We start from the raw sequence: 21,998 nt of genomic DNA, 5'->3' as shown, positions 1-21,998 counted from the left end.
CACATTAGGGGCAAATTTCCTTATCTGATCTAGCTCATTCAGTAAATGAAACCATGTTTTTTATTTTTTGTTTTGCATTATATTGGTTGTCGGCTTTCAATTTGAATTATGCATTTGTTTTATGGTTCAGTCTGTGGCTAAAGGATGTTTCTATAAATGCTTCCAGTTTGAGCAGGAAGCACCACAGAATGAATATCAATGTAAGTACTATTGTTAATCTACGTCAAATCCTTTTAATAGGAGATCATGGTAAGTCAAAACATGAAAGAAAGAAAAACCCTTTAAACTTAAGGATATTAACATTCTTATTTCTTAAAATGCTCCTTGACTTGGGCGAGTCTCTAGGCTTTGGGAAATCGCGCTATGTAATAACACCAAAGATGAAATAATTTCCCTCATTTTGACACTTTTAGTTTCTCTGGAAAGATCAGCCTTATTTCTGAAGCGGTTGAAAATCTGATTTGCCACATTTATCAGAATTCTGACTGTAGTAAAACTAGGGAGATTTCTGAAAAAGAATGAACAACATATAGAAACATAACCGAGAATATTCATGAATAAAAAGACAGCATATGCTGTTCAGGCTGCAGGTACTTGGATAATGCCAGTTTTTGTAGTTTTGCCTCTGTACGCCACGACACTGGAATTTAAATCAAACAGTCAATATGAATTTAAAATTCACACTTTCAACTTTAATTCAAGGGGCTTTGCATAATTTTTTGCATTAACTATTGAGGAAATACTGTTTCCAATGGCTCAAAAGTAATTGGACAACTGGCTGACAAAATGTTTCATGGTTAGATGACGTCAGTTTGCTTATTATTCCAGATAAAAGATCTGGAGATTATTCCAAATGCTGAACTTGAATATGGTAACTTTTCACTGGAACTCTAAATGTGATGTCCAAAGTGATGTCAGTGGGAGTGAGGGAGGCCATCATTAGGCTGAAAACCCAAAAAATAAACCTATCAGAGAGACAGTAAAAACTTTTTGAGTGGCCAGATCAATCAAAAAGAATGAAAACACTAGCTCAGCCACACCAAAAGGTCTGCGAGACCACAGAAGACTAAGTAGATGAATTCTTCTCTTAGTTAAGAAAAACGCTTCACAGCATCTAGCAAAAACACTTTCAAGGAGGTTGGTGTATCATTACCACTGGTTACACTCATGAAGGGTTTGGCAGCAAATATCTAAAAGAGCCTGCACAGCTCTGATTGATTGGAAGAGAAAAGTCTGGAGAATGAAAGGATCTGCTCCAAATGCATAACCCTAACCCTGATCCAAAGCATAAAACATTATCCATTGAACATAAACGAGGCAATGTTATGTCACGGGCATGTGTGGTTGCCATTTCAACCATGGGCCTAGTGTTGATGATGTGACGGCTGATAGAAACAGAGGGGTGAATTCTGAAGCGTAGTGGGCTATACTCTCCGCTTAGGTTCAGCTAAATGCCGCAGGGCTGATCGGACAGCACTTCAGTGTGCAAAATGAACCGAAGCATACTGAAAAAGCCATGGAAGAGCTTTTCAAGGCAAATATTCTACAACTGCCAAGCCAGTCACCTGGTCTCAACCCAGTAGAGCAAGCTTTTCAGTTAGTGAAGCGCAAGGAAGGAAACACAGTATCTAGTTATGGCGATTGTCTTGAAGTATTTAAACCAGTCATTATATTTCAAATTATGTCAGTTTGTCCCATCAGTTTTGAACCTCTGAAAATGAGGCCATATGCATAAAAATGAAATATGTTAAAGGTTGATGCATTTTTTTTGTTAAACACCTTCAATAAAGTTGAAAGTTTTCAATCACACCTTTTGAAACCACTGGAGGCAAAATTAGAGAAATTGCCCAAAACTCATTGATCTACCGTATTTCCCGGACTACAAAGCGCACCTGAATATTAGCCGCACAAGCTAAAATCAGGGGAAAATCCTGTTTTGTACATACATTAGCCGCACCTGACTAAAAGCCGCAGGTGTTTCAATGTTGACTTATCATATGTAAGAGAATATGCACAAAGGGAATTGTCAGGAAAGAGATGGCTGTTTGGAGACACACCCCTTTTATTAATATTTTGAAAAACAAGTTAAGGGTACATATTTGCATAACTTTTTAGGTATATGTACAAGTAGCGGTAATTACAAGTACGAAACATGTACTGTGCTTCATAAATGAGTAACAAATGTAGTACATAACAATAACCTACAGCACACCAGAAAAATAGATTCGGCTCAGGTGCAGTGACACGGCTTTAACAAGAAGAAAAGTCAGTCATTCACCACCATCTTCCTGCGCACTAAAACCACCAAAGTCCTCTTCTCCAGTGTCGGATACGAACAGGCTCAGGATGGCTACGTCATCCACTCTCAGCTCCTTTCCTTCGTTGTCACTTTCAAAACCAAACAATTACTCGTTGTCAGTGTCAGAGTCAAACACCCTCTGAAGGGCCGTGGCGGTGTCCTCCTCTCCATCATGCAGCAGTCCAGCCCTTCGAAATCCGTTGGTGATCGTAGATGTTTTCACACTTTTCCACGCTGTCAGATTCCACCGGTGGAGTTGAGCATAACTTGCTTTTTGCAAGTTTATCGCCGCTCGTCATCCACGCCTCCCGCTGAACACGTAGCGCTACTTTGTAGTTTGTTTTTCGTGCTACTTGGCGGATGGACATGTGACCAACATACCACTCTTGAACCCCGATACTGTGTGTCTGATCACATGCCCTTCTGCCAGGCAACGTAGTGCCGTACAACAGCGGAACAAACAAAACAAATCGTCTTACGATATGACAAAAATCATGGACAATCCATAGAAAAGCCGCACCTGACTAAAAGCTGCAGGGTTCAAAGCTTGTGCAAAAAGTAGCGGCTTATAGCCCGACAATTACGGTAATTGTGATATATGTTATATGTGTGCAGCACAGGTGACTTGTCCTTTCAGCCAGGAGTTTAGAAAACTATTCAGGCCCTTTGATTGATATGATACTATGTGAAATAATCTCATGACCTCTAACCCAATCTTTGGGATTCTGCAAAGGACAGCAACAAAGTGCTTCACTGTAGTCCAGAGAGCCTTTCTGTGTTCAACTCCAGAACTGCCTTTTTATTCATCCATGTAGAATAATAGCTATTTTAGGAGTAACAGCAGTGGGCAAGAGGGAGAGAGAATACATCAGGGATACAACAGATATCCCCTATTGCTGCAAGGCCTTCAATGTAAGCCTGACCTCCTGTGATATTCTGTGTAACGATGATCCAAAGAAGCTTACATTTCTGACCAGAACATAGTCATCTCTTTTTCCCTGAATATGTAGGCTTTTATTTGTGCAACAGTCTCATAACCCATAGTGCCATTTAAAAAGAAACAATACAATGTTGATATGACATGCATTTTATTTGATCTGTTACAGAGGTGATTTCAAAGTACACAGTGTAAACTAGGCTACTTATCTGGCAATGATTTCACAGTAGCACATAATTAGGATGATTTGCTTTTGCTTTTGCACAACAGCTCAATGCTGTCAACCAGTAGCAAGCAAAGGCTCTGTTGCAGTCAGAGCAGAAAAGCAGCAGAAGTTATTTGATATTAGACAGTTTTAAAAACAAACACATAAGCAATACAAAGCACTGAGATTTCTTGTACATTGATTAGATAGCGCCTAGTATGAGTTTAAATGTAGTGAGATTTTAAGAAGTAAGTTCTTTGAAATAGTTTCTTGACAGACAAAGGGCAGGACAGTGTAGATATAGTTAGTATTTATTGATGGGTTCTGTATTTCACTCACTGGCTGCAAAGGATTTTCATTCAGGTATTAAAAACAATCCTTCTGCTTAAAATGATGTTAGTTGGTCCAGTTAATTTTGAGTCTCTAAAAATGGGGGGATTGTGTAAAAAAACTGTTGTATTTCCTAAAGATTTAATGCAAAAAATTGTGTTAAACCCTTCATATTAAAGCTGAAATCTGAACTTTGATCACATTTTGCTTGCCTGATTTAAAACGTATAGATAATTTAATTTAAACTTTATAGATAACTGGAAAACTTCTGGTCTTATCAGAAGAGATGACTTCATCTCACTTTGGATGGAGCAGGTTGCAATTCTAGAAATCTAAATTGTATAAATTTCCTGTGAGACCAACAAAGAACAAACCAAAAATCAGCAAAAAATAATGTAAATATAAAAATTCACAACAAATCATTAATATAACTCTCTCGACCACATCAAGGAATAAATTAATTTTGCTCTTTTTCAGAGTTTCTATTGATTTCATTAATGTATTTTATTTACAAAGAAAATGATAACCATTACAGGAAAAAGATATTCCGAGTTGACCCACAGAGCTAACATGAAGAAAAGCAACTTTAATAAATGCTGATATATATTTAGGCTCTTTCTCTCATATTGATCTTTAAAGTTTAACTTCATGTGTTTACTAGCTCCAAACCATCAACAGTCTTGCAGGAATAGGGTCGATTAGACTCAGTTCCTACAAGACTATTGATGGGTCTAATGTACCCCATTCCAACAACACTGTTCAAAGAAGTTTAACCATTGTTTTTTTAATACGATCAGTTTATCTTTATTAACAGGCAACATATCACAGGCTTTTAAGGTGGTTGTAATTAAACCACATGAGTTACTACTTGGCTCAGGCAGGATTTACAGTGGGGCAAAAAAGTATTTAGTCAGCCACCGATTGTGCAAGTTCCCCCACCTAAAATGATGACAGAGGTCAGTAATTTGCACCAGAGGTACACTTCAACTGTGAGAGACAGAATGTGAAAAAAAAATCCATGAATCCACATGGTAGGATTTGTAAAGAATTTATTCGTAAATCAGGGTGGAAAATAAGTATTTGGTCAATAACAAAAATACAACTCAATACTTTGTAACATAACCTTTGTTGGCAATAACAGAGGTCAAACGTTTACTATAGGTCTTTACCAGGTTTGCACACACAGTAGCTGGTATTTTGGCCCATTCCTCCATGCAGATCTTCTCGAGAGCAGTGATGTTTTGGGGCTGTCGCCGAGCAACACGGACTTTCAACTCCCGCCACAGATTTTCTATGGGGTTGAGGTCTGGAGACTGGCTAGGCCACTCCAGGACTTTCAAATGCTTCTTACGGAGCCACTCCTTTGTTGCCCGGGCGGTGTGTTTTGGATCATTGTCATGTTGGAAGACCCAGCCTCGTTTCATCTTCAAAGTTCTCACTGATGGAAGGAGGTTTTGGCTCAAAATCTCACGATACATGGCCCCATTCATTCTGTCCTTAACACGGATCAGTCGTCCTGTCCCCTTGGCAGAAAAACAGCCCCATAGCATGATGTTTCCACCCCCATGCTTCACAGTAGGTATGGTGTTCTTGGGATGCAACTCAGTATTCTTCTTCCTCCAAACACGACGAGTTGAGTTTATACCAAAAAGTTCTACTTTGGTTTCATCTGACCACATGACATTCTCCCAATCCTCTGCTGTATCATCCATGTGCTCTCTGGCAAACTTCAGACGGGCCTGGACATGCACTGGCTTCAGCAGCGGAACACGTCTGGCACTGCGGGATTTGATTCCCTGCCGTTGTAGTGTGTTACTGATGGTGACCTTTGTTACTTTGGTCCCAGCTCTCTGCAGGTCATTCACCAGGTCCCCCCGTGTGGTTCTGGGATCTTTGCTCACCGTTCTCATGATCATTTTGACCCCACGGGATGAGATCTTGCGTGGAGCCCCAGATGGAGGGAGATTATCAGTGGTCTTGTATGTCTTCCATTTTCTGATGATTGCTCCCACAGTTGATTTTTTCACACCAAGCTGCTTGCCTATTGTAGATTCACTCTTCCCAGTCTGCTGCAGGTCTACAATACTTTTCCTGGTGTCCTTCGAAAGCTCTTTGGTCTTGGCCATGGCGGAGTTTGGAGTCTGACTGTTTGAGGCTGTGGACAGGTGTCTTTTATACAGATGATGAGTTCAAACAGGTGCCATTCATACAGGTAACGAGTGGGGGACAGAAAAGCTTCTTACAGAAGACGTTACAGGTCTGTGAGAGCCAGAGATTTTCCTTGTTTGAGGTGACCAAATACTTATTTTCCACCCTAATTTACGAATAAATTCTTTACAAATCCTACCATGTGGATTCATGGATTTTTTTCCCACATTCTGTCTCTCACAGTTGAAGTGTACCTCTGGTGCAAATTACTGACCTCTGTCATCATTTTAAGTGGGGGAACTTGCACAATCGGTGGCTGACTAAATACTTTTTTGCCCCACTGTATCCCTTTCATTTTATTTTGAAAAATTCTTGAATGAGTAGTTGTAAAACAGGTTGTTGATCCCCTGCAGAGGAATGGTTTGTTTGAACTTGCAGCCACTGTTGGTATAAAGAAAATGAGTTGCAGTTGTTTGAGTCGTATCTATCTGACAGATTCCATATTGTTTATGTAAATCATTTTGCTTTGTAGATGATCTCCAGCTTTATTTATCAATATAGCCAGATGAGATTTATTACTATGAGACTGATCTGTTGTACTTGATTATTATCAGGTCACTCTAAAAACACTCTGAAAAGTTGCTCAAGAACACTGCATTAGAGTACTAACAGGGGCGATAAAGAGACACCGTATTTCTCCCTCTTGCACTGAACATTTTTTCTATTTTTAGTTCCTTTTACTTTCACTTTCTCTTCTCCCTCTACTCCTTGCTTCCTCCCCTCACCGCTAATGGGTCACAGCAGAAGGCTAGCCCTCTTTGAGCCTGCTTCTGCCAGAGGTTTCTTCCTTACCACTATCACTATGAAGTGCTTGCTCACAGAGGACTGTCTGAGTTTTAGGGTTTACTCTAGAAGATCATCGGGTTCTGGGGCAATATATTAAGTTCAGTTCAATTGAAAGTTCACTGTGGTTGAGTACACAGGCAAAATTACAAAAATTGTTTAACTTTTCAAATATTTATACACCTTGACTGTATTTTCAATGACCTGTAAGTCGTATAGGAGTTTGTGCAGAGAAAAAGCAACACAGAGCTTTGAACAGGGAGGATTAAAAGCTTGGATTCATGCACGAAGCCTGCACTAAAATAATGCTTGTCTGACAGGCGTATGGTGTCCACAACTGCCAGTTTAAAGCCATAAGCGATGGCTAAACACCCTCCATCACAATGCTACCGATGAAGGGTCTGTCTCATGACAGGTCCAACTAACTTGTGGAGGGGAAGTTCCACATTCGCATCAAGGCCTGAAACTATTACTGATATGGGTGGGGGCCTTCAGTAAAGCAAGAGCACTTTTCTATGACTTTGGTTAAGAGAAGAAAAAAAACTATATTAAGTTAAAGTGAAGGAAGGATGTTTGTGATTTTTAACATAAATCAGTACAGCACCTATTTGTGCAAGGACTACATTTTTGGCCTGTTTTTATCAGTTATTTTTTTTAGTAAAACTGTTTTTATTTTCTGTCACGTGTATGCAACTTGTCTTCACAGAGAGACTGCTCCATCTAAGTTTGGATGACAGGCGCAAGGAGTATCGTCGTCAAGATTTCATTTCTCTGGACAAGATACTAACCTGGAGAGAGAAAAACAGATGTAAGTGAGGGAGTGTGCCATTTGGGATGCTGAAGTGTTTGAAGTGTTTCTAAGTGTGTGGTCGTACACATTGTGGTAATTCTTACAGGTCAATCAGAAACCAGGAGTGCTATTTGTCAGAAAAGCTGCGCCAGCATAAGTACAATTAATTTAAGCTAAAAATTTAAGCTGAACAGATGTATTTTCATAATTTCACTTATCTAAAATATATGTATTATCTATCTTTTTTATTTGTTGCCCATTTCAAAACCTAAATGAGAAACTGGTGTTGGATTATATAGCTGTAACAAAATTAACCCTAGACAATGGCTGTGCTACATGAACATTAATCAATTGAAAGAGACATTTGTAAACAACAGTATGTTACTTAGTCTTTTATCTCAAACTGTGGACTACTGCTCTTTATTGATAGCTGAAACTTTGGTGCTCTGTCACTTGCTGAACAGAGCAGAGGCAGAAAGACAACGTTGTGCAAGAACTTGTTGCAAAATAGTGATGTCACAGACCCCTTTCCTTTAAAAAAAATTGTTGCTAAAAGGGTGTGAATGGTTTCTTCATCTGGCCAAAAAGGTAAAGTGAAATGGTGGGGTTACAGCTGTGAGTAAGAAGGATGCCAAAATGGAAATGCATTGTAGCACACCTTTATTGCTTCCATAGCAATTGAGAGAGTAAGGATCAGCCAGCGACTGCTAATCAAATGCAGTTTAGTGGGTGATCATCACATGTTTAACCAGCTCTATAAAAACAGAAGTTTTGGCTTAATTCCCTGTTCTTAGCTGACAGAAGTGGCAACCGGTGTGGTCTTCTGCTGCTGCTTAAAAATTTAAAGTGTTGCGTTGTCAAAGATACTTATCTGCATACCTTAATTACTACAGTTGGTCATTTAAGGTCATTTACCTTCTGGACTGATTTTCTTTGTAAGATTCTGTTCAGAGTCTTTCCCATCCTGATGCTCAGTTTTAACTTTAGCAGGTTGTCTCAACCATCTCTACATGCAGAATTCTATCTAGTTTCTGAGTGGCTAATAAGATAGTTACATTAACAAACAGTTAAACAGGTATACCTAAAAAATTGTCCAGTGAAGTGTATTTTCCTATATTCAGTTACTTGGACAGGAATTGTATTGATTTAAAGTTGGAATTAGTGTATTTAATTAACATTACAATTCACAAAGCATATCAAAATATGATGTAAAATAGAGAAGCAAGTGAAAGATTATGAGAAATAATTTTTTAATTGTGAAACAGCGTGATTACCCTGTAATAGTGTCAGAAATAATAAGCAGAACTCATTTAGATTCAGAAAGCTGAATTATATTTTCTTAATGTATGAAGCTACCTTTAAATGGCACATTTAAAAAAGTAAGCCATTTGTTATGTAAAAAAAAAAGTCATTTTAAAGTTGAAGATAAGAGTTAATGGAAGGCTTAATATGTTAATATTATAAATCGACCTGTCATTCAGTATGTGACTGTGTATGCTGTATGCGAAGCAAGAAGCAAAACTCATTGCTAATAAAAACCAACACAGGCTTTTAAATTGATTATGACAAAAAACTCTGCATCAAAGAAAGCTGTTGATTTTTACTATTAATAGACACTGTGGAATGGTTATAAGTGAACTTGTCTTGCTTGTCCACTGTACTTAACTGGTTCACAACAAAAATCAATACTACACACTGCATCACACAAGTATTTTTAGACAGCTTCTACAAATAGAATAAAAATGTGAATATTGATGTATAGGACACTGGAATCATTGACAAAGTGATCCTTACAGTCTTTGTTTTGTTATTTCAGGTGATGACCAAGAAGATGGGAAGGAGGGGACAGGCGGAGGAGGGCTGAGTGATAAAGTATCTCTTTACAAAGGAGATATTACTGTCTTGGAGGTGGATGCCATAGTCAATGCTGGTAGGCACTCTGTTCTCTGACCTTTTAGAACAGGTGGATGGTGTTTGATGCCTGAAGGCTGTTAAGTTGTCCTTGGCTGCCCTCTGCTGTTAAGACTTGGGAAATACTGGTTGTTATGGCATTACACAGTGGTCAGCATGACTGAGACAAATGTTAAAGTACACATCTGCTCTCGCTGATCTGACTGTCCGAAAGTTAAAATACAGTGCTGTTTAGACTATAATTGCAGCTCATGGCTTTTCTCGTGAAAGTGACAGACAAGGGTTCACGACCAGCTGCTTTTGGTGAGGTTTATCTGGTTTGTCAGTGATGCGACACAGATCTGTCAGTGATTATTCAGTGCTGCTGTTGGGGGAAACAACATAAACATCTTTCAAAGTGAGTGAAAAACCAGGATGAAGAAAGGTTAGCAGAAGTGTGTGTTTTTTCTCATTATTGCATCACTGTTATATAATATTCTGCATTCTGTTCACAACCTACACACAGAGTTATAAGTGTGGAAGAATTGCTTTACCTGTTGCTAGAGCTGATCCCGAGGAGAATCGTTCAGCTTAAAGTTGTGGTACCTCAATAACTGTGCAGGAGCAGAATATTAATATAGTATATATTGGATTTCTGTTGTTTCACAACTTTTCTTTTCTCACAAAGTGTTTGCAAATACGTTCATATTCTCATTAGAGTCTACTAGGCAGTGTTCACCTTGTGTGAAATTAGTGCCTTATAATTTATGCAAGATTAATAGATGTGAAAAACAGACTGCTCCATCGGATGAGGCTAATGAACTTAATGTATTATGTAAAAAGCCATGCTGATGAGGTTGGCATGGTGTCAGCATTATGTAAAAAGAGTACAACTGACATGAACCTTAATCTCATGGCTGTTGTGTCTGTTCATCAGCATGTTGACCTACAATGTATCACATGCATTATTATAGAGGTCAAATAGATTCTTCCACTAGTTTTATTGTTGCATGTTATTTACTTTGGTGTTGTGACAGAATCAACTAATTTTGATACAATATATGAAAAATTTGATATTCAACACTATGTTTGATACTATGGTGAGGAAAATGACCACAACATTGAGCTGTGTTTAAAGTTTGTTACTTTGAACTTTTACTAAAAGATAAAAACAATGATTATTCTTTTACATTAATGAAAGCTTATTGAGGTACTTACCTGTACAACTAGTATCTCTGTTCAGTATACACACTTTGATATAGATAATCAATTGTTGCACTCAAAAATGATTCCTTGCCCTCATGAGCATGCCACAATAACGTTGCATAAAATGCAGCCAAAATATTAAAAAAAATAAAGGTGCGTTTGTTTAAATTATTAATCATTAAGGAAAACGTGCCTGCTGTAAAGTGAAAGGATGTTTCATTTGAACAGATGCCATTAAATTTAACATGTAAAACAAAAAACATGTAAAATTGACATGTAAACAAATTATTTAAAATCTGCATTTTTGCATACATATTTTTTGAGTATAATGCTATAAACATACTGTATATCACATACTCGTATGAAAGTCAGGAAACTTCTCTTTGCAATTTTACATAATTTTACTGTTTAAATTTGTTACATGTAAGTCTGTGGCCTCAAAATGAAGTATTTAGGTTATGGATAAAATGAGCAGTGCTTTGTGGCTGGATGCTTAGGGCACACGAGAAGAGAAAATAAGGTTCAGGATGCAACGTTGCAGGTTTTTGTTTTACACTGTTTAATGCTATTGCAGCAGAGGAAGGTTGTTTACTTCATCAGCTAATGCAGCCAGACATCCAGGCTGTGATTGAGCAACATGCTGGCTAGGGGGCAATTGATTCTGGTTAGCAGGCTGTCAGAGGTGCTCGAAAGGTCAAATGAATTGCTGAAGCCTTTTATAATTTTTTAGGTCTCAGCATTTGGCCCTCTGTACCTCCATTCATACTGTCAAGCCACTCGTCTTTGTACAGGTGGTAGCACTGATAAGAACACAGTGATGGACTTTACTGTCCAGCTTTGTTTATAGTGTGGGGCAGTTTTGCACAGTAGTTTGTTATGAATGGGAATTTTAATGTAAATGGAAAGTTCCAGTCCCAATGTTTTTGTCACTGGTAACAAAACATTTTACAGGATGACATTGTGCTATATAAATATTGCTGGCAAACGATTTAGTTGATTAGGCTGCACATGCTCTTGGTCCTGTGGATCTTGCCCAAATTTTTTGTGACTAACACAGTTCTGAGCAGGCATTGTGGATGTTGAGCAACATGCACTGATAAGATCTTTTGGATAGCTTGTTCAACTTCTTGCCTTTCATCTATTCAATGGTTCCAATCTCTGGCCTGCAGTACTTCCATTTTCTCATGCTGTTTTTCACTTAGGCTTGGCACCAGCAGACTGCTGTGTGTGAATTGTGGGAGTTTTTGAAAGTATTACTCACAAGCTTTAGTAAACAGTCCGAATGACTTTTTCTCACCACGGTCCAACGTGATTTATAAATTGAGATATTACGAGTGCAAATTGTAGATATATGTGGAGGTTGGTGTGAAGGAATACATCTTTGTGACCCCATATTTATTTAGGCTACTAATTATGTCCTTTGGTTCATTTATTTGGCAGTTTAATATCCTGTTGTGCTGGGCTGTGATGTGATATGGAAGACACAGCTCATTATTTATTATGGCATACCTTAACTATTACTTTAAAACTGCATTAGCAATGTGTTCTCCAGGTTTGGCTCACTGGAATCACCAGTGGCAAAATTCTTGCGGTTCATTGCAGCGATCAGCTTGTTAAAGCTGACACATTTGTTTTAATTATGTTCCATTTTCATCCATTTCTTAGGGAAAAGACTTTACAACAAGATTTTGTCTCGACAGCAGCAGTATGCGGCTTATAAAATAAGAAATGTCCAGCTTGCCGTTACCTGTTATGGCTTCTGCCTATAGCTTTAAGAGGGTGTCAAGTTGCTTTATGTGCTCCATTAAAATTTAATTATTGGGCTCATTGAGTTTTTAATTCTTCTCTAATTCTGTTTAGCTGGAGGTTGCACAGGAGGCGCTTAAACTGTCACCCGTGTGCGAACCTGTGGGAGGTGGTGTCAGTTAAGTGCAGGGTTAGAGGGCAGAGCGGCTATAACATGACACGGTGAGTCAGGCTGCAGCATCTTGTCCCAGCAGATGTTGAGACTTAGCCCAGAGTATAGAATGACCCTGCTGTAAAAGTGATGTTAGACCACACTCATGCTTCTTGCAGTCCTCTCGGAAAACGTAATGAAAATGATAGGAATGGGTACAGATGCAGACATACCAGTTAAAAATAAAAATCACACAGTTTTCTAAAATAAAGTGAAACAAATGAAAGTGTTTAGAGTCAGGCATCCTCTATTTAACCGAGGAAGACTTTTGCTCTGTTTCTCCCTATATATTGAAATGATCACAAGTATCAAATGTTTTGATATAATTTGATCGTTCCCATAGATCTCAATCAAGGCTGAAGGTTTAGTCACTGTTCCTAATGAGCCATTTAGGCAGTCTCTGTGACGGGAAGCACCTTGTGCTTTCGAACATCGGTCGTTTTTTATTGCCTTTTAAATAAAAATTTAGATCAATTGGGCATGCTCAGTAGTGCCACAAAGCATGATTGGATATAATTACATCACTGTACCATGCAGTCCTCCTGTCTGGATGATATCATCTATGTTGATTCACTTTCTGTTAGAGTTTTTCATGTTCTTATCCCAGGATGCTTTGTTAGTCCTCTAGTTTTATGCTGCCCTGATTCAAAGCACTTTGTGCCTGACTCTGGAAACCAACTGCATCACATAACTGGGCCTCCTCCGTGTATTTCATTGGGATTTTTTTGTTCATAATGTTTCTCTTTCTTCTTGTGTGAACATTTCTTTCATCTGCCCACAGCTGTCCAAAGAACATATTTCCTAAGAAGTGTTGTGGCTTGACAACATGCATTTTAGCAAACCCTAGTCTGGTTTTATCTCTCCCTCCTCTCTCTCTCCCTCTCGCTATATACGGTATATATATAATACAATTTATTTGTATTTTTTTTTGCAAATAAATTGAGGCTGCTTTTATCAAGAAAGCAAAATGTGGTGTGACTGGAAACCATACAATTTTTTTGTTGTCATCTTGTTTATGTGTGTTTTCAAGATTTATAACTAACAACTAGCAAAGCTCTTTAGACTTATTTTTGAATATGCTTGCATTTTCTTTCTTCCCAATCTCCTCAGACAACTCTTTAATCTTCTTTCTCTTGTTCATGTTGTTGTTGGTGCATGCAGTGAAACTAAGAGCACAGTGATTACTTTTCTCCTTTCAAAGAGGCTGAATGACTAATTATAAGATTGAAGACTCCTGTCAAAATAATTGAAGACAATAGCCCGCTATGTCACTACAATGCAATTGCTTATCACTACGTCTAATGGTGATAAATAAGGTTTTTCCAATAATAGCATTCAGGCTATGTTTGAAGATCTTTTAAGACTAAAAATGAATTAAGTTCTTTCACTTGTTTTATTCTATGACAAACTGAAGGTTTGGAGGTAAACATGACAAAAGGGCTTTTAATTTCACCTCTGTGAGGATGGGGAGTTATGTCAGACGTGAACGGCACATTTGCTCGTGTATGACTGAGAGACACACATCCTACAATCTGGATTTGCTCAGATTTTGGCCCTGTACATTTCTAATCCTGTGTATTCCATTAGTATAAAGATTTGCTACCCAAATTTTTGTACTTAGTGCATTTTTCTTTTTTTTTTGTATAATAACTGTAGCATGATCTTTTGTTGTTTTTTTTAAAACATACCCAGCAATTTCTCTGATTGCTAATTCACTGACTACAGTAGACTGTGTAGACCATGGTTAAATTGATAGCAGGATGATCAATGGAAAGAGACAACTATCACAGTTAATCAAGCCTCGCTTCATAGAAAATTACAGGGTTCACTAAAAGTGGGTGTTAAATTTAATGTATATAATTTATTTTGGTTTTAAATGGCAAACACAAGAAAATATCGGCCTTCTTTTTTTTTCCGCTCTTGTCTTTCTGGATGGAGTTCACACGAGTGTCACCGCCCTCTCAGTTCAGAATGAGATAGCGAAGATAGCAGTGCAAAGTAAAAAGGACCATTCTTATCATGATGACTGTGGTAATTATGCATATGGGGTTGACTCCTAATCCATTACCTGCTGTAAACCTTCCCATCTTTCTGTATTGGATCATTTTTTTTACAGGAGCCAATTTAATGTGCATAGAAAATCGAGTTATGAATGCCATAAAAAACCTGAATGGTTTGAAATGAGTTCAAGAAATTCAATTGGCATTCAGTTGTATGGGGCCACTTGTACTGCAGTCATCACAGATTTGATGAGAGCAGTGACCCTCGGAGGGCAGAATAGCATGATCCAGTAGAGATCGACTTTTATATATCTTTTTGATATGCCACCGCTTCAAACAGTGTTCGCCTATGGGATTTGCTTGGCACAAAGGCAGCGTTGTTTACTTTCACGGTCATTCATTCATAATCTGTGGTACAGAATCCTGCATGTCCTGGTGTGGTCAATAGTGAATAGAATACAATGTTGTTCTGTGGTGAGAGCAAAGTAATGTCTAGAGGTACAACACTTTCTTGTATAATGTTTTTTGAGCATATTGTGTGTGTGTGTGTGTGTGTGCGTGTGTGTTTTTCTTTTTTATCCTATATTTGAATTAAAATTTGGATAATCAGCAAATAAATGCATGAAAATGACAAATAGTAACATTTGCAAAATTTGAATCATCTGACATTATTGTCATGATAGGAAATTCAGCTGCCGCAGGCGAGGATATGTACGTTTGTATTTTAAAGAGTAAAGAAAGTCGTGGTTCAGGCTTGTCCTTCCCCCATTTATTGAAAACCTCAGTAGCTGCTGCAGCACTGCAACAATGCGCAATAATGGTGTGTAATGTCCAGAGAATATTATGTCCTTCTTTGGGGCAGAAGCTTTAATGGAGACCATAGCCTTATTTATTGGGGAATGACTCTGAATGCTCTGATAATATTTTAGCCAACAAAGAAAGCGACTTTCCAGAATAAAATGGTGGCCTCTTTATTCTCTTGCTGAATTCTCAGTCTGTAGATAGACGATAAAATGACAGACATTTCACTGTTGCTCTTCCCAGCTAGGGTGCCTTTAAAGATCTGGTTGTAATATATGTCTACATATTCTTCTTTTCCGCTTCATGAACTCCTTCTTTTACTGCAACTAATATATTGCGGGGACTCAACATCACTTTTATCAAAGGGAGGATTTTTTCCCCTCTTACATCGAATAGTTTGTCCCAGCTTATAAACCAGTATGGATACCTGACTGTGGCATAACATGCCAAACACTGGTGTGAAATGTACTATTCACCTTTTACTTTAGCATTTTCCTGTGACTGATAAAGCCTGAGGTATCTGGTTTTGTTTCCTGCTGTTGATGGATCTTGTCAGCGTAGACTCTTCATTAGATTTGGTGTCAGGCCATGGATGTGCTGCACAGCACACTCAGCCCCTGGAGAGTCTTGCTCAATAGGCCTATCTGTCTCTCTGCAGATTCACACCCTGTGCCATAACCTCCCTGAGTGATGCAGCCATGCTCACAGCAATATGACTGCAATTGGAGGTCTCTCATTCTCTGTTTGTTGACGCACGCACATGCTTGTGCACACTCACAACCAAACACACATTTGCAGCCTGTCTTTAAGGCACTTCAGAGGCTTTTTGGCCTACATCTGTTTCCTAGGCACAAATCATAATGATAACTACTACTTGCCTGATTGAACCTCAACTTTATCTTGATGTAAATGTAATGATTTATGTTTAAGGACTAGATTTTAGACCCCAGAATGGAAGATATTCTCCACCATATGATTCTATAATGGTGCAAGTGCACACACACACATGCACAGTACATAGGAAACCATGGCAGAAGGGTGGTAACTTCTTGAACAAACTTGTGATTGTTGTGCTATCACACCAAGAATGAAAATCAATGCCTCTGGCTGAGAGAACTTGCTGCTCTGATGAACAGTGAAATGACTCCGGTGAGTGGGTTGCATCGGGCCCTGCACTAAAAGGTCCAGGTAATCGTATCACCTCTGAGTGAGGTACGGCACAAGGACAGGGTTTTCCCTCACGTCATAAATGTAAACGTAATGTCGTAAATGTGAACTGAGGCGACAAACCAGCTGACGAGCTTCCCCTTCTCCCGATTTCAGCTCGATTTCTCCCCTGCTAGCATCCAGCGATGATCCGTGCATCCCTTCTGTAGCAGTGTTTGCTCATCATCGCTGTTCACCTGATCTCTGTGTGCCAACCTGGCCAAATAGAAATCATTTTTCATGAGGTGTTGCTAATGGAAAGTAATCATGGGAATCTGTGCTGTCAGTGTGTGTCCATCTCCCACTTAGAGAAATGTCTGCAATTGCTTGGACCGCTAATGGTCTATGACCGTATTGAGCATTTGGGAGAATGAGCCTACCCTTTGTTCCCAGTCATACATTTTGTGACCCACCCACACTTGAAAACATAAAAGCCGCACATATCCGCACAAAGCGAAGACCGTGAAAGTGTGGATGGGATTTTTTGGAGACAGTTGCCAGTGCTCATGAGGAGACCTGTCATTCAGGTCAGGCCTACACTCATCTCCCCAGTGGAGAGGAAACTTCACTGAAAGTCATTGTAGGTCAGAAATGTTGCTTGCTTGTTGTTTGCTTTCTCGCCTTTCTTCCTAATCTGTCGTCTCTGTTCCTGGCTCTCATGAAACAAACCTCTCACAGTACCTTATGCCTTTTGCTGCACACATGCCAGATTTTGCCCACCAGGCCTAGGATTAATCGACAGGGGCTGATAGGACCATGAAAATTGAAGATCTTTGAAAAATAGTAATAACAGTAGAGGTCACTTACTGAATACAGCAAGGCACTTATCTAGTAAAAAAAAAAAATTAATTGCCATTTTTATTTTTTGTTAAAAATAAAAAAGTACTTTAAGTGTTTTCATAAAAAACCAAATGCCGTGCTTTTTAAGTGGCTAGGTAGAACGCGATGGTTACAAATGACTCATATCCTATCCTTAAGCATACACTGTGAGAAAGACTGCCTGCCTGCGTGTGTGTGTGTTTATGTGGGGTAAGGATATGAGCCTCTCAAGTGGATGAACTGACTCATTTTTAGCAGCACAAAGTTCAGTGTAACCGGTAACATTGAAACAGACCACCAGAAGAATGGATCGAGTACTCATGGAGCTTATCTGTCTATCGACCTGTAGGGGGCACTGTGGATCCATTCAAGTATCACTCACATCTTTTGATAGCAGAGTTAGTTTGAGAAGTGGGATGACTGAGCTGGTTCTGCATTTCACATAGATAAACCCCCCTTTTTTGCCTTGCTTTCACAGATGTTTCTTTAGAAATGTCTGCGGTGACAACTGGAAATTCCATCCTACACATTTTCGGCATCTGCAGCAGGAGAGAAATATGCCCATAATCGTGCTGTTTTTGGAAACAGAAGCACTATTTTAGAACAAAATAAAACTCTTTACAAAACAGATGTGGATTTTGGTGCTCAGTACAAGGTTTCAGCTGTTGGACTACGTTAACACCGAAGAAGCGAGAGTGTGTCTGTGCACGTCCGTGTGGAAGCGGTGGAGATGTGAAAAAAGCAGCATGTGTGTAGCTGAATGCACGGGAGAGAGAGTGAGTTCTTGTATCTATAAGAGAATGTGGAGAGATGCTGGGTGAGACTAGCTCTTTACTGGTAGAGTGGAGCAAGGGTGAAAGGAGAGGGTTGGAGAAATCATCCTCTGATTGCTGGCTGTTTCCCTGCACAATCCCAAGGCAGTGTGCTCTGCTTTGTCATTAGCAGGCGATTCACTTGTATTCTCGCTACCTGTCTTTGAACATCAAATCATTCTCTCTTTGTTTTTATATTTTTTGTAGTTTCCTCATTTTCTTTGTTTCATTTTGTCTCAGTTAATATCGTACGCCTGAAAATGCTGGAAACCTTTGCAGAAACAAACAAATGCACAGCATGTACACAGCCAGCCCAGAAAAGTGTGCACCTTAGCAGAAATACTGATGAGCTACTTGGTTACAGGCCGGCAGTGGCACGGTTTTTCTATAATGGCTTTCTATGTATAATGGCTAGGTAATGGTAATGGTCCAGGTAATGAGCAACATAATGTTACAAGTAAGTAAAGGAATATAAAGTTCCTCCAGACACTCCGTTTTATAATTTTATGCTTGGGCTTCACAGTCTCAGTTTCTTCAGAGGGGAAGCAATAAGAAAGAATCATGCTATACAGCATAATAAAATACCACAAATAAAACAATCACATGCAGCGTTACTGAGTGACTAAATCACTCTTTAGACTCCAGGAAATCACAACTTCATGTATTCGTGAAATTATATCCTCTTCACCATTTTTCTGTTTACTAAACAGAAAAAAAGACTGGTATAGAGGACCTCTGAGCAAGTCAAACGAAAGACTGATGCTTTCCGAGCGGCTTTAAATGAGAATGCAATTCATAACCGAGGGCAGTTCATTCAATATTTGTGAGTGTTTGTGAGTGTGCATGTTTTCTGTGAGGAATCGGGGAGGGGGGCCGCATTCATAAAAGTAGCTCTCAGCTGGCCATTTTGAATGCGATTCAAAATAACTGTTGTTTTACTCTGCCTTTAAAAAGTTTTACTTGAGAGATATCTCTCAGAGGAATATGATGCTGTTACATTTCCAGAAGCGCATTAGTAAGTTCTTCTTGCCGCTAACTAAACTGTTACAGATGGGAGTAAACACTTCCAGTTCACGGAAAAGTATATTTTAAAAAAAAAAAGCATGATTTCTTGCACTGTAGCAATGTATGTAATAACAGCGATAATTCTCAGAATAAGCCTCTGGGTTTCTAAGTAGAATAATTCTGATGTTCACATTACTTTCTTTCGTGTTACAGGTAGTTTTTGCTCAGCTGTAACCTGCAGTTTGTTTTGTCTCATTTCCTATGCGAGCAGCAGCAGCAATGGTAGTAGTAGTAGTAATAGTAAACATTATTGGTTTAGCAGATTGCATTGCGACATAAGATGTCAGCCAGCCATCATCAGTCTGTTTAAATGGGAGGCCCTATTATGTTGGAGATTTTTATAGCGTGTTCTTTTTCTTTTTTTCCCCTCTTCACCAAATTATGTTTTATAGCAGCACTAATACCACTGAACCAGAAAATACTCACATTATCGTAAAAAATCACCCAAGGTATGAGAGAGACTCTTTCGATCTCCCATAATGAACCTGGTTCATAAAAACAACAGCTGAGATTGAAACAAATAAAGCATGCGCTCAGAACAACATAACTTTTATGCACTTTGAAGCTGAAGAAGAAGAAGAAGAATCATAAGAATAATGATAATAAGAGGAGGAAGAAGAAGAAGAACACATTAACGTCACAGCATTATGTTGTGGTTTTGGAAAGCACTTCTGATTAAATTTGTCATTGTAACGAACTGACCTGTGATGATGTTTTAATTGAGTTCGCTTCATCTTTTTGCCATTTATAATGAAACGCACTCTTTGGAAGTGCAGCGATCGGCAGACGATCAGCAGATGCTCTCAGGGGCTACACGGCTGTACGGATGTTGCCCTTGCGTATGATAATGAAGCACTGACTGGACATCCTGATGAAATGGATTGCCTCTCTGTTGACACGAGTGATTGTATGGTTACTGTAGGGCTTAGAGAATGTGGACTCATTATATACAAAGACCTTTGTTCAGTGGACTGGTACTAGACGCGAGGCGATGTTCTGTTGGTTATGATGAACGGTAAGCTTTATGTGAAATGTCCCGGAGATATGATTTTATTAGGCGTGATTGAGTTATTATTTTGAAAGGCCTTACAGCTTACAAGTCAGTGTTTGATGTAAGTAGGCTGCAAACAATAAGAGCTAATGAACTGCATCAGTTTTCCCAAACTGGAACCCATTTGGGCTCACTTATGACAGAATGATCACAACCCTATTCATTCCAGGCTGTTTTAGGAGGTACTCCATACTGCAAGGATTTATTTCTTCAGTTGGCCATTTAAGACAGCAGTTATTGTAACAAGCCCATGGATATTGAAATTTTTCAGTCAGATGCCTGACATGTCATGCCGTCTTACAAACTCCCCGGAGGAACAAAGTGATTTTAGATTGACCGGGTAGGCCATGAGATTGGATATTATACTCATAAAAGTGTGATGCATGAGAAAGAATTTTTGAAAAGAGGAGAAAAAGAGAGACTGGAACGAGAATACTTGTTCCTTAAGTGCCAGTAAGTGGAAAGGGGGTTAATGGAGCTGGGTTCACAGGGTTGCATATATAAAGTAGTTATAGGCAAGCTGATGATTTGTTGTGATGTACCTGGGGGAGCGGCGAGACCTGACTTGGAGGTAGTGTGACCTCAGACAAACTGCATTTGTTTAACCTCACTCAGCTGTGCAGCTATAATGGGATGATAGCTTCTGTCATTAGAATGATGAAATGGACAAATAAGTGGCTTTAGTGAAACCCACTCAAGTAAGGGGCTTCAATTTGGTTGGCCTTTGAAGCTATAGAAATAATTTTATCTCTTTTAATAGAAACTTAGTTCTCCCCCCACCCCCCCAACCATGCACAAACAAAGCAGATTAAGGTTTCCAAAAGGCAAAGGCTATGCTGTGTGCAGCTGAATTCACAATACTGCAGATGGCACTGGGTTTTGTTTTCCACTGCATAACCCGCCAGGTCAAAAAACAGCATCTTATATAAGTTACAGACGAGTAGATGCATGTATGGAAATAAGAGACGGCATAAAACATAAAAAGATATTTTACCTTGTCTGCATAGCAGCAAGAGCTCAGCTCAGTTACAGCATTATTGTGTTGTGCTACAGCTAATTATATCTCAAGTTGGTGAAACTCGGACTGTTATAAATGGTCAGCTTATAAGCAGTTTGCACATAATTCTGTGTTTGATATGACCAATAAGGAAGTGATCCTTCTTTATCTTTTCTTGCCTCCTTTTCTGCCACGAGCAGGTGTTGATTAATCTGCAAGCAGGAAATTTGATGAGGATGAATGTGGGAGATATAAAAAAATCTAGTGTTTGTCATAGTCATGAGTTTTTTTGGTTTTTTTGGTGTGGTTTTTTTTTTCATAGCTTTTCTCACTAAGACAAATGTTAAGCCGCTGTGTACTCGTAGGTATAATGAAAAGCTGAAGGCAGAGAACTGGAAAGAATACATATAAGACGAAATGAGAGGAGACCGAGAGGAGACTTTTGTCTACTCTCAGCAGATTTAATTTTTCATGCATTCTGGATAATCAGGTACCACATGGCCATCCTCCTGCCACTGCATTCCCCAAGGGGCTGCACCATGTAACTGATGAAACATGCCATGTCAATAGGGGAAACAAGTTGGATTCAAATTGTCTGACCAAAGGGCTGGAAGAAGTTTGGCTAATAGACTTGATTACTGT

At 39.0% G+C, this 21,998-nt stretch overlaps 1 protein-coding gene across 1 annotated transcript in view; it reads left to right on the top strand.

Annotated features, from left to right (window-relative positions):
- macrod2 (mono-ADP ribosylhydrolase 2) overlaps positions 1–21,998 on the top strand; it is a 402,096-nt gene that overhangs the window by 1,079 nt on the left and 379,019 nt on the right. The window contains exons 2-3 of the mRNA XM_040034340.1: positions 7,469–7,570; positions 9,369–9,482. Of these exons, the coding sequence (XP_039890274.1) occupies positions 7,469–7,570; positions 9,369–9,482 (216 nt within the window). The remainder of the gene's footprint in view (positions 1–7,468; positions 7,571–9,368; positions 9,483–21,998) is intronic.

This window comes from Simochromis diagramma, unplaced genomic scaffold (genome assembly GCF_900408965.1).
Source record: "Simochromis diagramma unplaced genomic scaffold, fSimDia1.1 OVJJ01000481.1, whole genome shotgun sequence".
Taxonomy (NCBI): domain Eukaryota; kingdom Metazoa; phylum Chordata; class Actinopteri; order Cichliformes; family Cichlidae; genus Simochromis; species Simochromis diagramma.
Note: the sequence above shows the minus strand (reverse complement) of the source record. Positions and strands in the feature narration are given on the sequence as shown.